General features: G+C 39.5%; 2 protein-coding genes across 3 annotated transcripts in view; one reads left to right on the top strand and one right to left on the bottom strand.

Annotated features, from left to right (window-relative positions):
• Positions 1-4,570, bottom strand: part of LOC125239162 (zinc finger protein OZF-like) — a 35,950-nt gene extending 31,380 nt beyond the window's left edge. The window contains exons 1-2 of one of the 2 annotated variants that reach the window (XM_048146673.1): positions 4,342-4,570; positions 4,045-4,108 (exon numbers count right to left, since the gene is read on the bottom strand). In XM_048146673.1, coding sequence (XP_048002630.1) covers positions 4,045-4,108; positions 4,342-4,564 — 287 coding nt within the window. In that variant the 5' untranslated portion in view covers positions 4,565-4,570. Of the gene's footprint in view, positions 1-3,961; positions 4,109-4,341 lie in introns of both variants that reach the window. The other variant, XM_048146674.1, reaches the window with a different exon arrangement.
• A 3,536-nt stretch (positions 4,571-8,106) lies between these two features.
• On the top strand, positions 8,107-10,498 carry LOC125239171 (gastrula zinc finger protein XlCGF8.2DB-like). Its single transcript, XM_048146684.1, has 2 exons — positions 8,107-8,549; positions 9,555-10,498. The coding sequence occupies exons 1-2, from the start codon at positions 8,471-8,473 to the stop codon at positions 10,337-10,339; spliced, it is 864 nt and encodes a 287-aa protein (XP_048002641.1). The 5' UTR covers positions 8,107-8,470; the 3' UTR covers positions 10,340-10,498.
• The last annotated feature ends 3,233 nt before the right edge of the window (positions 10,499-13,731 follow it).

The following is a 13,731-nucleotide window of genomic DNA, read 5'->3' on the forward strand; positions in this document are numbered from 1 at the left end:
TAGATGACCATAACAAAAATCTATTAGATGTATTTAGCAGGTTGCGTAAAGTTAATTTAAGGCTAAATCCAAACAAATGTGAATTTTTAAAGAAAGAACTTTTGTATTTGGGTCACGTAGTTTCAAGTGACGGAGTATTACCTGACCCGGATAAAATATCGGCAATACAAAATTTTCCAGTTCCAACAAATAGCGACGAAGTTAAAAGATTTGTGGCATTTGCAAACTATTATAGGAAATTCATTCAACAATTTGCTGAAATCGCAATACCTTTAAATCATTTATCAAAGAAAAACGTCCCCTTTGTATGGGACGAAAGATGTCAAATGTCATTCGATACTTTAAAACAAAAAATTGCATCTCCACCAGTTCTTCAATACCCAGATTTTTCACCGGACAGTAAGTTTATTTTGCAGACAGATGCATCTGGCTATGCTTTGGGAGCAGTTTTAAGCAACAGAGACAACAGACCAGTGGCTTATGCTAGCAGAACACTAAATAAATCAGAGAAAAATTACCCAACCATAGACAAAGAACTCTTAGGAATATATTGGGCCGTCCGTCATTTTCGACCTTATCTGTATGGTACTAATTTTATTATTCGAACAGACCACAAGCCACTTGTCTACTTATTTGGAATGAGGGATCCATCGAGTCGTCTTTTAAAATATAGGCTAGCGCTTGAGGAATTTGACTTTGTCATTGAATATGTAAGAGGATCCGATAATGCGCCCGCTGACGCGTTGTCGCGTGCTTATATAACTTGTCAAGACTTAAAAACCTTAAATGAACAGATATGTGTTACGACTAGAGCACAATCAAAGAAAATAAGTAATACTCGTACACTTATAACACGGAATATGACTAGCAAGGATGATTTTCAACAATCACCAAAAATTATAGAAACACATAATAAGTTACCGGGTTCAGTAGAGTTACGATTTATTAGTAGAAAGGAGTTAAATACGCTAAGGAAAGATGTGTTAATAAATGACTACGAGAATAAGATATTCTTATACGACTGCAATAAAAACGTTATTTATATTAAATTTCTGGACTCTTCATCGCAAATTTCGCCAGGCGAGTTTGTGAAAGAGCTGGATCTCTTTTGTTGTAAAATGAATATTAATATGATATACATCGTGCAAAATAAAATGATGGAAATATTTATACAAAAATTAATGAATGAAATAAAGAAGCCTGAATGTATAATGAAAGTGAATATTTGTATTTTGAAAGATTTAATAAGAGTATCTAATCGCGAACAACGTAAAATAATTTTAAATGACTTTCATATTTTGCCCACTAGTGGTCACGCAGGTATGAGGCGAATGTACAATAATTTAAAAAAATATTACTTCTGGCCGGGCATGGAAAAAGACATTAGAAATTTTGTTAAATGCTGTGATAAGTGCCAGAAAAACAAATATGCTACCCCATTAAAGAACCAATGGTAATCACGACGACTGCAACATATGCTTTTGAGAAAATTTATTTAGATTTAGTTGGACCCTTACAGACCGATGACAATGGTTATTCATACATACTCACATTACAGTGCGAACTAACAAAATTTGTAGAAGCCTATCCATTACTTTCTAAAAGAAGTCAAGACGTAGCTATGTCTTTGGTAAACAATTTTATACTTAGATACGGCGTTCCCAGGCAGATAGCTTCCGATCGGGGTACAGAGTTTGTTTCAACCGTTTTTAAAGAGGTAAGTGCAATACTTAATATAAAACAATTAAACTCCACAGCTTATCACCATCAAAGTATTGGAGCTCTTGAGAACACACATAAACATTTAGCTGCATTCTTACGTATTCAAACAGATAGACATCCAGAAACTTGGAGCACTTGGCTCCCATTTTGGAGTTTTTCATTTAACACGTCGGTGCATACTGAAACCAAGTACACCCCATTCGAACTTGTGTATGGCAGGAAGTGTAACTTACCTAGTAATTTGTTCGGAGATACCGTGCAACCCTTATATAATCACGAAAGCTACCCAAAAGAATTGCAATACCGACTTCAGCTAAGTCAAAAAGAAGCACGGGAAAATTTAATAAAATCAAAAGAATGTAGAAAACTTCGATATGATTTCAAAACAAACAGTATTGTTTACAAGCCTAACGACAAGGTTTTAATTAAAAATGAAGTTGGAAATAAATTAGCTAATGTTTACTTGGGCCCATACCGTGTTCTACATGATTTGTCTCCTAATGTGGAGGTTGAAATTGACGGGAAATCAATGTTAGTACATAAGAATAGAACTAAGCCCTTCTATGAATAAATATAAAAAAAAAGATAAAAATGTAAAAACATGTATAGCCAGTATAACCTCCTGAGTCCCATAAGCAATTGTTTTGTTTTTTTTATCAAATACCCTTTGAAAAAAAAAAAAAAAAAAAAAAAAAAAAAAAAAAAAAAAAAACGTTTTAAATATATTTTGAAATATGTACAAACAAATTGTACAAGAGGACTGAGGAGGATAGACGCTATGTAAAAAAAAAAAAATGTATAATTATTTTTTTTTTCCTGTAAAAGGGGAGGTGTGAGGAGTTATATTAGTGCTGAATAGTGTATTAAGTATATGTACTTAAATAGGTATGAACTGTGAAATAAAGTCAGTCTTTACGCAATACTCAAGGTGTTTAATTGTCGTCGTACTTCCCGCCCCACACCTCTCTTGTATTGTAACCGGACGGCCGCGAGGGCCTGGAGCCCGGCATGCCACGTGCTGCCGTGGCGTTCCATAGTTTGTGTGGTGCTGTTTAGTCAGGCTGGGTAAGTAGATTTAATTGTGAGCTTTTGATATTTCCATGGCGTGAAACGTGGAGATGTTCTCAACCATAAATTGGTTTATTTCCGTCTGGCAGAAACATGCTAAGGGTGGGAGTCTCCGTGGAGATCCTCGGTCTGCAGTCTGCAGGTCTCCGGTGAGCTCGCTTACATTTTTGTTTTAGTTAATCACTGTGTGTGAGGGCACTCGACTAATGTGGCCAATTTATTTGTTTCACAGGAGTGGGGAACAAACCTTAAATGTTTAACTTAACGTTTTTAACTTAAGTACAATTGTGATGTGCAAGGAAACTTCTTTGGTGCTACTGGTGCAAGGTGCCTTTGGACTTTGTTTTTTTGTGTGGAAGGGTCAGCCCTGTCCACGTGGCGAGGGGGCGTCAGCTCCGGAGTTCATCCCTGACGTGTGTCTCCTGCTTTACCACTGAGCGTAGTTCATATTTCATATGGAGTCGAATTTAGTATTTTGGAAACATTAACTGAAACCTTTCTGTAAGCAAGATTTTATTTATATTTAACTAGCTTTTGCCCATAGCTTCGCTCGCGTCGAATTCGAAAATTGCGGAATGGTCCATCCAAACGTCCACCTCCTACTTTAGGGGAGTGGGGGTTTAGAAAGAGACAAAAAGTAGCCTATGTCACTCACTACTTAAAAAACCACATCAATTCGTCGCTCCGTTTTGCCGTGAAAGACGGACAAACAAACAGATGTTATATTGTTTAATTTGTTTCTCCTCTAGCTCTCCTCGATAGAGCCAAAATTTAGTTTTTGTATTATTATAATTTTTTTTTAACATGGGTGTATTTTACTATGACTTTTCGGAGCTTATAATTCCATTTAATTCAGAAATTATCACTCAACAAATCTGATTATAATCTTGCGGCTGATTGCAGATATATCTAATTTAAATTCAGACGCTGCCCATCACCAATCCGGCCTATTCCCCATCTTACCAGTTGAACCACTGGACATTTTCTTCCTAATAGATTTACTAGTTATACCCGTGGGAACTGTTGTCCCAGATACATTACCAGTAAAACAAAACCCCCGATAGCCAAACTATTACACAAGAGTCTTGACAACCTACATAGTAAACTTGAATCTATGATCCAAGATAAAAAAATTGCCAGATAGATCTTGTCACATGTAATAATCATATACCTGACTCGTTGTCCCGGTCTGTACTCCGAATGTGGGTGAGAAGCTTGTCCATGTCAAGACGATTCAACCGCACACTGCAGTCCCTTAGGAAGGGTCCCCTGGGGACAATCTCACTCAACTGCTGCTCTTTGATCGCCCCATTTGATGCTGAAAAAATTACAGACTTGAACAAAAACCATGTCCCCATATTTATGATCACTTAAAGTATGATTACTTAAATTATACTATGATATGAACATTTACGTAGCATTTAGGTATATTTTTGGTGGTCTAAGGTTGTTATTCGGTTTAAAACTGAATATTTCCAAACACAAATAGGTTAAGTAAAGTTATATACGTAAAATTGAATATGTCTTTGTCTAAAAGAGCCTACAACTAACCCGCTGATGCGTGTCGCGTGCCGCGGCGCTCCACTAGCTCGGTGCCGAGCACGAGCTCGTCCTTCACCGCGTGGCCGGCGTACAGCTCCGCCGCCGCGCGCGCGCTGGCTGACTCCTCTTTTACACTCACTTCTGAGCTTGATGGCTCTCTGTTTATACACACACCATCGGGTCTAGGTTCGTCCTTGACGCATACATCGTCCAGCAAATGCTCCACTTTCATAGACACTGCGATCGATGATTATACACGCATCCTCACAAGCAGTGTTGCCAGATTATAATTCTGTAAATCTGTAGCAAAGACCTTTACAGGGGACAGCTCAATCACATTTTTTGCCATACGAAATTAAACCTTATTACTGAAACAGAAAGTCGATCGTATCAGACTAGCGAAAACGGTCCACATGAGAGGGCATTGTTTGGGCTGGTGTCCCTCTCGCACGTGTTGCCAGTGTTAATGAGGTTCCCATATTAGTAGTATTTTTATCTGTATATTACCCGACTTTATAACTTCTTATTTTATTTTAATGTTATATTCAAACTAGGGTTTCGATATATTTCAATAAATTTGAAAATAATTATAATGTGTAGGGTGGTTGGAATAAGACGCCAAGTAGGAACCAGTTGTTTATTGGTTTAACTTCCAATATTACAAATAATCATCATACAAGTGGAGTACCTAGCTAAACATGAGTTGAAGGTCCTCAGGGACGACCACTGCAAGACCAAAGGCCAACCGATTATGAAGCTTATGGGCGGTCCGTGTAGACGGTCTCGACCCGTGCTTCATTTGTTGGTTGGACTTGGGGCATAGCAGAGGCCGTCTCCCAAGCTAGACCACTAGCTAACAACTGAATGACTGATCGGCGGCCGCGCGGCGCCTTTTATTTCGGTTTCCGTGCCGCCCGCGCTCTCCGCGCCGCTCGGAGTTCTTCACGCGCGCTCGGGTCGATCGGTCCGCTGATCGTGACAGGTAGTGATGTGCGAGCGAGAAAGTATTCGGATCCGCGCGCTCGCGCGTGATGTTATTTTGTCTCGCTACATTCTCCCCCTCTGGTACTCTTTGACGTCCCGTGAGAGTACCAGGAATAACAGGATCTGTGTTGTCTCTCCCTCTGGTACGTATGCAGACGAGAGAGTATCAAAACGTGTGTAGATCGGTTTATATTCCAGTTTCATGGAGTTGACGAAACACTGTACTGCTCTGCTTGTGAGAACCCTCCCCCTGGAGTGAAGCTGGTCCAGTAGTGTTCAACAGCATTGATAACTAAACAACTTCCTTTGCACGTGATACGTTGCTTGCATCCTTATTTCTATTCCAGAAAATATTGTAGGGTAGGTGCAACTTCTTCTTTGACATTGAGGGTAGTTGTCATTCATGGGCCCCACTTGGGCGCAACTTAAGATCGGGGGCGGTACGCATCGGCATTCTCATCCCCTTGCTCTGTCCACTCACGGCTAACCGAATATGAACTTATGGGCGGTCCGTGTAGACGGTCTCGACCCGTGCTCATTTGTTGGTTAGGCTTGAGGCATAGCATAGGCCGTCTCTCAAGCTTCACCGCTAACGAGTGAATGACTGATCGGCGGCCGCGCGGCGCCTTTTATTTCGGTTTCCGTGCCGCCCGCGCTCTCCGCGCCGCTCGGAGTTCTTCACGCGCGCTCGGGTCGATCGGTCCGCTGATCGTGACAGGTAGTGATGTGCGAGCGAGAAAGTATTCGGATCCGCGCGCTCGCGCGTGATGTTATTTTGTCTCGCTACAAATGTAATTATTTTGATGCCAGTAAATGAAAGATTTGTATAATTAAAAAATACTTTCAATTGGGTGTTAGTAGATTTGGTAATAACTTTGAAAATTGACTGGTATCCCCAATTTATGACAGTATGACGTCACTGAATAATGTTGACATTGTCAGCAAGTGCGAGAGGGACACCAGCCCAAACAATTACCTCTCATGTGGACACACTTTTTGACCTAACTAAACAATCTAGGGGACAACTCAATCACATTTTTTGCCATACTAAATTGAACCTTATCACCGAGAGAGAAAGTTGATCGTATCAGACTAGCGAAAACGGTCCACATGAGAGGGCATTGTTTGGGCTGGTGTCCCTCTCGCACGTGTGACCAGTGTTAATGAGGTTACCATTGTAGTAGTATTTTTATCTGTATATTACCTGACTTTAAAACTTCTTATTTTATTTTAGTGTTATATTCAAAGTAGGGTTTCGATATATTTTAAAGAATTAGAAAATAATTATAATGTAATTATTTTAATGCCCATAAATCAAAGATTTGTATAATTAAAAAATACCTTTAATTGGGTATTAGTAGATTTAGTAGTGACTTTGAAAATTAACTGGTATCCCCAATGTATGACAGTGATGACGTCACTGAATAATGTTGACATTGTCAGTAAGTGCGAGAGGGACACCAGCCCAAACAATGACCTCTCATGTGGACACACTTTTTGACCTAACTACACAATCTAGTTTAATAATTCTAAATCTATGGGCTCAGCTTTCACGGTAATACCTATGGCGACTCCTTGTTAGTGTGGTCTGAGTTTTGGTTTTGGTGTAGGCTTGTGCCGTTTCGTTCGTTGATCGGAGCGCTCCGATCTCGTTTAATCGCTCCCATGAACTAGTTCGCTCTTTTAGGTCTTTTGCTCATTTAGTTCAGCCAGACCAGCGACCACTGCGGTCGGAAAGATCAGAACGAATGGGACCGAATAGGGTCAAAATGATACGAATAGTCCACAGATAGTAACATTCCGGGCCGAAAGGTTGTAAGTAACCGAAGTTTAATATGAAAACTTGATTTTTTTTGTTGCTCTGCTAAGTAGCTCTCGCTCTCGGTCGGCGCAGTCACACATTCGTTCTCGATCCAAATCGCTCGCGCTCGCCGATCCTATACTGAAGGCTGCTTTCAAAAAAAACGTCAAAATAATGTAAAATTGATAGTTTTAGTCGGTGAAATACTACACTTTCCGTTATCCAATAGATTTAGTTAATTCAAGTTCCAGTTAGAGCATCTTATTATCTTGATTTTTATAAGACTGGATTTTTGAAAACTAACTCACTAAATTAATTATGAATTTTTCTCTAATGCACGTTTAGAAAAACGCACGTATAGAGCTGAATCAGTCGATCTTATTTGTAAAATTTGGACAATTTTGAATATTAAAACGGGTAAATTTATAATTCGTATATCCTGTACCACAATCATTTCAGACTAGATTTTTATTTTAAGTTTTTGAAAAAGAGTAAACTAGCCTAAGGCGAATTCAATTTTTTTCAGAAATTACCTAAAATTAAGTGACAATTTCTTTGAAAATCTACATCACATCGAAGCAAGTTTTGTACTAAATTAATCTGCAACGTTTACTTAAATTGCTGTTATGCCTTAGTGATTATACATTGCTATTATTGATTTTTGCCAATTTTTTGAAAACGAGCCTTCACCGGTACAATTATTACCACTTTTGGACATTTTCTCATATTTTGTTAGACCAAGTAGAAAAAGTCCTATAATGTGATATATATTTATAAACTACTCGCAAAGCCCTTTAATTTGATACCACACACGGTATGATCGAGCGCTCGGTTGCGATTTCACTATTTTTAACACGAAAGCCCTCTTAACTAAATGAGCAAAGACCGATTCACAGACCACGGAAAGATTCAGTTCATTTCGGTCATTGATGGGATTTTATTCCTAACAGTTCATAGTTCGTGAACGACACAAGCCTATTTTGGTGGGCTCTTAAATGACTCGCAAAACAGAACTTGGTTTACCAACATATTACGCTGTAAATGAGAGCGAAAAAAACAATTTTGATAACAACAATGTCGCGGTCCGGAGCGGTCGATTGTTTTGCTATTCGTTCTTGAAAAACAGGAAAAACATAACCGATAACAAAAAAAGTTTCAGAACGCACTAAGCTTGACAGGACAGTGGCAGCCTATGCATCGGATTTATTTTATTTTTTCTTTTATTAATTTATTATTTTATTTATTGATTGTTACACACTTATCTTTATTTTTATTTATTATTGTGTGAATAATAACAGGAATATCTTGCATATTGAAAGTAGATGTAGAAGTTGTGACGCGGGACCGTGAGAGATGGAGACGAGTGCCGAGTCTGGCAGCATGTCGCCGGCGCGCGTGAAGCTGGAGCCCGAGGCGGACCAGTCGGAAATCAGTACGTTCATACAACATCTACATACTTTGATATTGCACATTTCATTTATTCAGACATTCAAATAGGTATATGTATATTAATAGGTACACATTACATTAAGCAGAGAACAAAACTAAATAGAACTGTAAGCCGTAAGTCCTCCCGTCATCAGCACACCGCACCGCACCATTTCTGGTTTTATAAAACTAACATTAACGAAATCTGTAGTTGGTAGTTATCGCCATTTAGTTTTGGCTACATCACCGCTTGCCGGCCCGTGCACTCGTATTAGGGTAGAGCGAGTTTGAGTTTCGGCGCCCTTGTAGCAAAAATTATCGCGAGCGTAGCAAGCGCGAAAATGTTTTCCCTTATTTACGTCCCGGGATGGATAGTGGTTATTATGTACATAATATAGCAAAAAAAATGGAGTAGGTACTAGGTATTATCAGGGCAGGGTCAAGAAAGCAGGCTTGAAATTGGCTTGAAATGAAAACGAGATTTTGAGAGTAGTGAGCGCGAAATATTGACTTACTAAAAGCTAAATTTTTTCTCTGTTGTCAGCGTCGGGATGCCCATTTAGGTGTATTGCCAATTAAGTCTCATTCAGTATTTGAATTTTTAGGCATTTCGGGAAATGGTGGTTTTATGAAAGTCATTATGAGTTTTTGTCATTTTAACAGCAAGACATTTTGTTATTAAGGATTTATAAGACCATGGCTATTTAAAATTTTGGCTAATTAGAGAATTAGGCATCAAGCAATTTAGGTAGAATGACATGACACCAAAGCTAAAAAACATTCACTTCAGTATCATATGTCATATTCGGTCAACAATGTTGCCACTTCCTACTTTAGTAAACTTTCATTCTTAGGGAAATATTTCAGAACAAATGTAAGCGCAGTCGCAGTGGTATAAACAAGTTCTTAGCACATTCATAAATGAACTTGTTTACCACCTTTGATACTGCAATATATGTATTTGACTACGACTTGATCCTATTGCGATTACACCCATTTATTGTTTCAGTCATTGTTAAAGAAGAAGCTGTATTCCTGGATGAAGAGGAGCGCGTGAAGGAGGAGTGGTCGGATAGCACGGCCGGGCGCGGCGTGAGCGAGGCAGCCATGCTGGCCGACTTGTACATCGAGCACGAGGTGAAGGACGAGCTCGTGCTGGGGCCGGAGCGCCCGCACCGCCCCGTAGTCGCCCCGGCCGCCCTATCTTACCGTGTCGCAGCGTCCGCTGAACATAAACCTTTCTGGTGTTGTCAATGTGACTACAAGTGTAAAAGCAAAGCGTATTTACGGAAGCACCTGTTGACACACACAGACGTAAAGCCATTTAGTTGTAGCCACTGTGACTATAAGTGCAGAAGAAAAGCTAATTTAAAGTCTCACCTGATGAATCACACTGATGAGAAGCCTTTCAGATGTAGCCACTGTGACTACAAGTTTAGACAAAAAGCAAAATTAAATTCTCACCTGATTACTCACTCTGACGAAAAACCTTTCGAGTGTAGTCAATGTGACTACAAGGGTAAGAAAGAATCATATTTACGGAGGCACCTGGTGACTCACGTAGTCCACACAGACGAGAAGCTATTTAGTTGTAGCCACTGTGACTACAAGTGTATACGAAAATCACAAATACAGTCTCACCTGTATACTCACTCTGACGAAAAACCTTTCGAGTGTAGTCAATGTGACTACAAGTTTCGAAGCAAAGCGTATTTAAGGAAGCACCTGTTGACACACACAGAGGAGAAGCCATTTAGTTGTAGCCACTGTGACTACAAGTGTAGAAAAAAGTAAATTTACAGAATCACCTGTTGACACACACAGACGAAAAGCCTTTTAGATGTAGCCACTGTGACTACAAGTGTAGACAAAAAGCCCATTTAAAGTCTCACCTGATTACTCACTCTGACGCAAAACCTTTCGGCTGCAGTCAATGTGACTACAAGTTTAGACGTAAAGCCCATTTAAAGTCTCACCTGATTACTCACTCTGACGCGAAACCTTTCGAGTGTAGTCAATGTGACTACAAGGGTAAAATAAAATCAGAATTACGGAGGCACCTATTGACTCACGCAGTCCACAGAGACGATAAGCTATTTAGTTGTAGCCATTGTGACTAAAAGTGTAGACGAAAATCAGAATTGCAGTCTCACCTTACGTAGATTACTCTGACGAAAAACCTTTTGAGAGTTTTGAGTGTAATCACTGTCACAGTCACTATCAGTGTAGAAGGAAAGCAGATTTACGGAAGCACGTGTTGAAACCTTGAAACACACAGACGAGAAGCCTTTCAGCTGTTGCCACTGTGACTACAAGTCACAGACCAACCCCTATAGACATCTATTACAAGACGACTCGCGGTCGCCAGCCTTCCTAGTATTTGCACTGATATAAGCGCGGGCGCTCGCCGTGCCCGATCAGTATCGACCAAGTAACAGACCCGAAAGCAGCGCGTGTTTTTCGCACTAAAAAATTGGAAAAGGGTATTTTGATGCCTTAAAGATGTCCACCTGTAGTGTGAAATGGTGTGGAAAGGTAACGAGAAGCTCAAATTTAAAAACAGACGGCATTACATTCCACAAATAAGTCATATTTATAATTTATTCAGAGCCGGCATAGGTCAACTTACATTGGCAACTTACGCGTCAGTAGAGGGACAGTCATACTTCTGTCCCTTTTCATCTGGCGCGACTGCCCGCCGTCCTTGAAACGGCCAATCACAGCGCGCTTAACACATTCCCCGCCCGCTCCTCGCACCCCAAACACTGGTGACTCGTATCGCGAACAAAATATACAAGATTTCTACTCTATAAGAGGTTCTCTGTGCTACAAGTGTAGGCGAAAAGCAGAATTACAGTCTCATCTGACTGATTACTCACTCTGACGAAAAACCGTTTGAGTGTAGCCACTGTGACTGTATGTAATGTAAAACCCTTCACTAAACTCAAATTTCGAATAAAGTTTTTTAGACCATTATAAAAAATAGTTTTATTTTTCAAAAAATCATAATCATATCATAATCTTTATTTGCTTTTAAAAAGGGTTAACATAATAGGTGTTACATAATTTTTGTGGCTTTGACAGCATGCAAAATATACTACCTACCTACTAACTAAGATTACATTCAATTCCCTTTTACTTACATATTAAACTATTCTGTTATAATACATATGTATAATATTTACACGTAAGGTTCTCTATATTACTGTCAACAAATTCCTTTACCGAGTAGTACATTTGCCATCAGCCATTTGAATAATACTGTTTTAAATGTAATGTATGGTAGGTCTGTTATATCCTGTGGTAGCTTATTGTAAATAGTGACACACATAGAATCTTACGAATCCAATATGAATCTTACGAATAAAATATTGAAGAACCGATGGCCGTTTGTATTATAAATTATAATTATATCTGAAGTGCAAATTTAGGACTCAGAACTTTTCAAACATCGATGTAAACCATGTGGAGCCCCTTTATTCAAGACTAGGTTTCGCCCGCGGCTTCGCTCGCGTCAAATTCGAAAATTGCAGAATGCTCCATATAAACTTCCACCCTCCCCCCCCCATTTTAAAGTGGGGGGTTAGAAAGAGACAAAAAGTAGCGTATGTCACTCTCCATCCCTTCAACAATATCTATTTAAAAAATCACGTCAATTCTTCGCTCTGTTTTGCCGTGAAAGACGGACAAACAAACAGACACACATTCCCATTTATAAATAAACTAGCGACCCGCCCCGGCTTCGCACGGGTACTATACCTACATGTAAACCTTCCTCTACAATCACTCTATCTATTAAAAAAAACCGCATCAAAATCCGTTGCGTAGTTTTAAAGATTTAAGCATACATAGGGACAGAGAAAGCGACTTTGTTTTATACTATGTAGTGATAGTGATATTGGGGATACCTTACACAGATCAACTTAGCCCCAAACTAAGCAAAGCTTGTACTATGGGTGCTAAGCAACGATATACATACTTAAAAAGATAAATACATACTTATATACATAGAAAACATCCATGACTCAGGAACAAATATCTGTGCTCAACTGCTCATCACACAAATGCCCTTACCGGGATTCGAACCCAGGACCGCGGCTTAGCAGGCAGGGTCACTACCGACTGAGCCAGACCGGTCGTCATAATAAGTAATAATATAAATCCATACTTATTAATTTTTCAAAATAAATGAAAAATTAATAAGTATGGATAAATATGGATTAAAAACTGATGCCAACGGCCACTTTTCATCATCGCACCGCTCGCCATCGACAGGGCGCTCATCCACACACCTTGCAACCTAAATGGTCGCGCACCGTGCGGTTTCAGAGGAATTTCCTCCCACGAAAACCGACCGCTCCGGCTGTGGAATGAGCTCCCTGCCGAGGTTCGGGTTCTTAAAAGGGGTGTACAAGCTTCTAACGGGTCGGCAACGCGCATGTGACACCCCTTGAGTTGCAGGCGTCCATAGGTTACGGTGACCGCTTTCCATCAGGCGGGCCGTATACCTGTTTGCCACCGACGTGGTATAAAAAAAACGATGTTTATTGAATCATTTATTATCTCTCATCTTATCAAAATCTTATTGTTACTCGGTCATCATCCTCCTTGCGTTATCCCGGCACTTGCCACGGCTCATGGGGTCCGCTTTGACAGCTAATCCCAAGATTTGGCGTGGGCACTAGTTTTACGAAAGCGACTGCCATCTGACCTTCCAACCCAAAGGGTAACTAGGTCTTATTGTTGCTCAGTACAAAAAGCTTTTTTAACGGCAAAAAGTGAGTAGTAAATCTATCAAAAATGAGGTTTTGAGAAAAAAAATGTTAAAACTCATTTTAAGCGCCAGTTACATGAATGGTATTTACTTACATGAGAAAATACATTCAAAAATAGTAAAAAAATCACAAAAAATATTTTTTATGCAATATTTCATCTGTATTTTTTTTTCTTTCTTTGGGACATTAGTATAACTATATGTTTATTCAAAAAAGAGTAGAAACTGTCAACCGTTTTGTATGCGGCAACTACCTATTGAGTCACTTTTTTGTATGAGTGAACAGCAAACCAGTGAGCCTAGGTATTAGGCTCCCCACAGACAGTCTTAAAAATTCATAATCTTAAAAAAAACTTGTATGCAAATTGACAGTTCAAACTGTCAGTCAATCTGTCAGTGTCAGTTTGAACTG

The sequence above is a fragment of the Leguminivora glycinivorella genome, chromosome 25 (assembly GCF_023078275.1).
Source record: "Leguminivora glycinivorella isolate SPB_JAAS2020 chromosome 25, LegGlyc_1.1, whole genome shotgun sequence".
NCBI classification, from domain to species: Eukaryota; Metazoa; Arthropoda; class Insecta; order Lepidoptera; family Tortricidae; genus Leguminivora; species Leguminivora glycinivorella.

Bases quoted from the DNA above. Each gene is read 5' to 3' on its own strand.
- LOC125239171 (XM_048146684.1), top strand. From the start codon at position 8,471: ATGGAGACGAGTGCCGAGTCTGGCAGCATGTCGCCGGCGCGCGTGAAG. The intron at 8,550-9,554 runs GTACGTTCATAC...TTATTGTTTCAG, and splicing joins GGCGGACCAGTCGGAAATCA to TCATTGTTAAAGAAGAAGCT.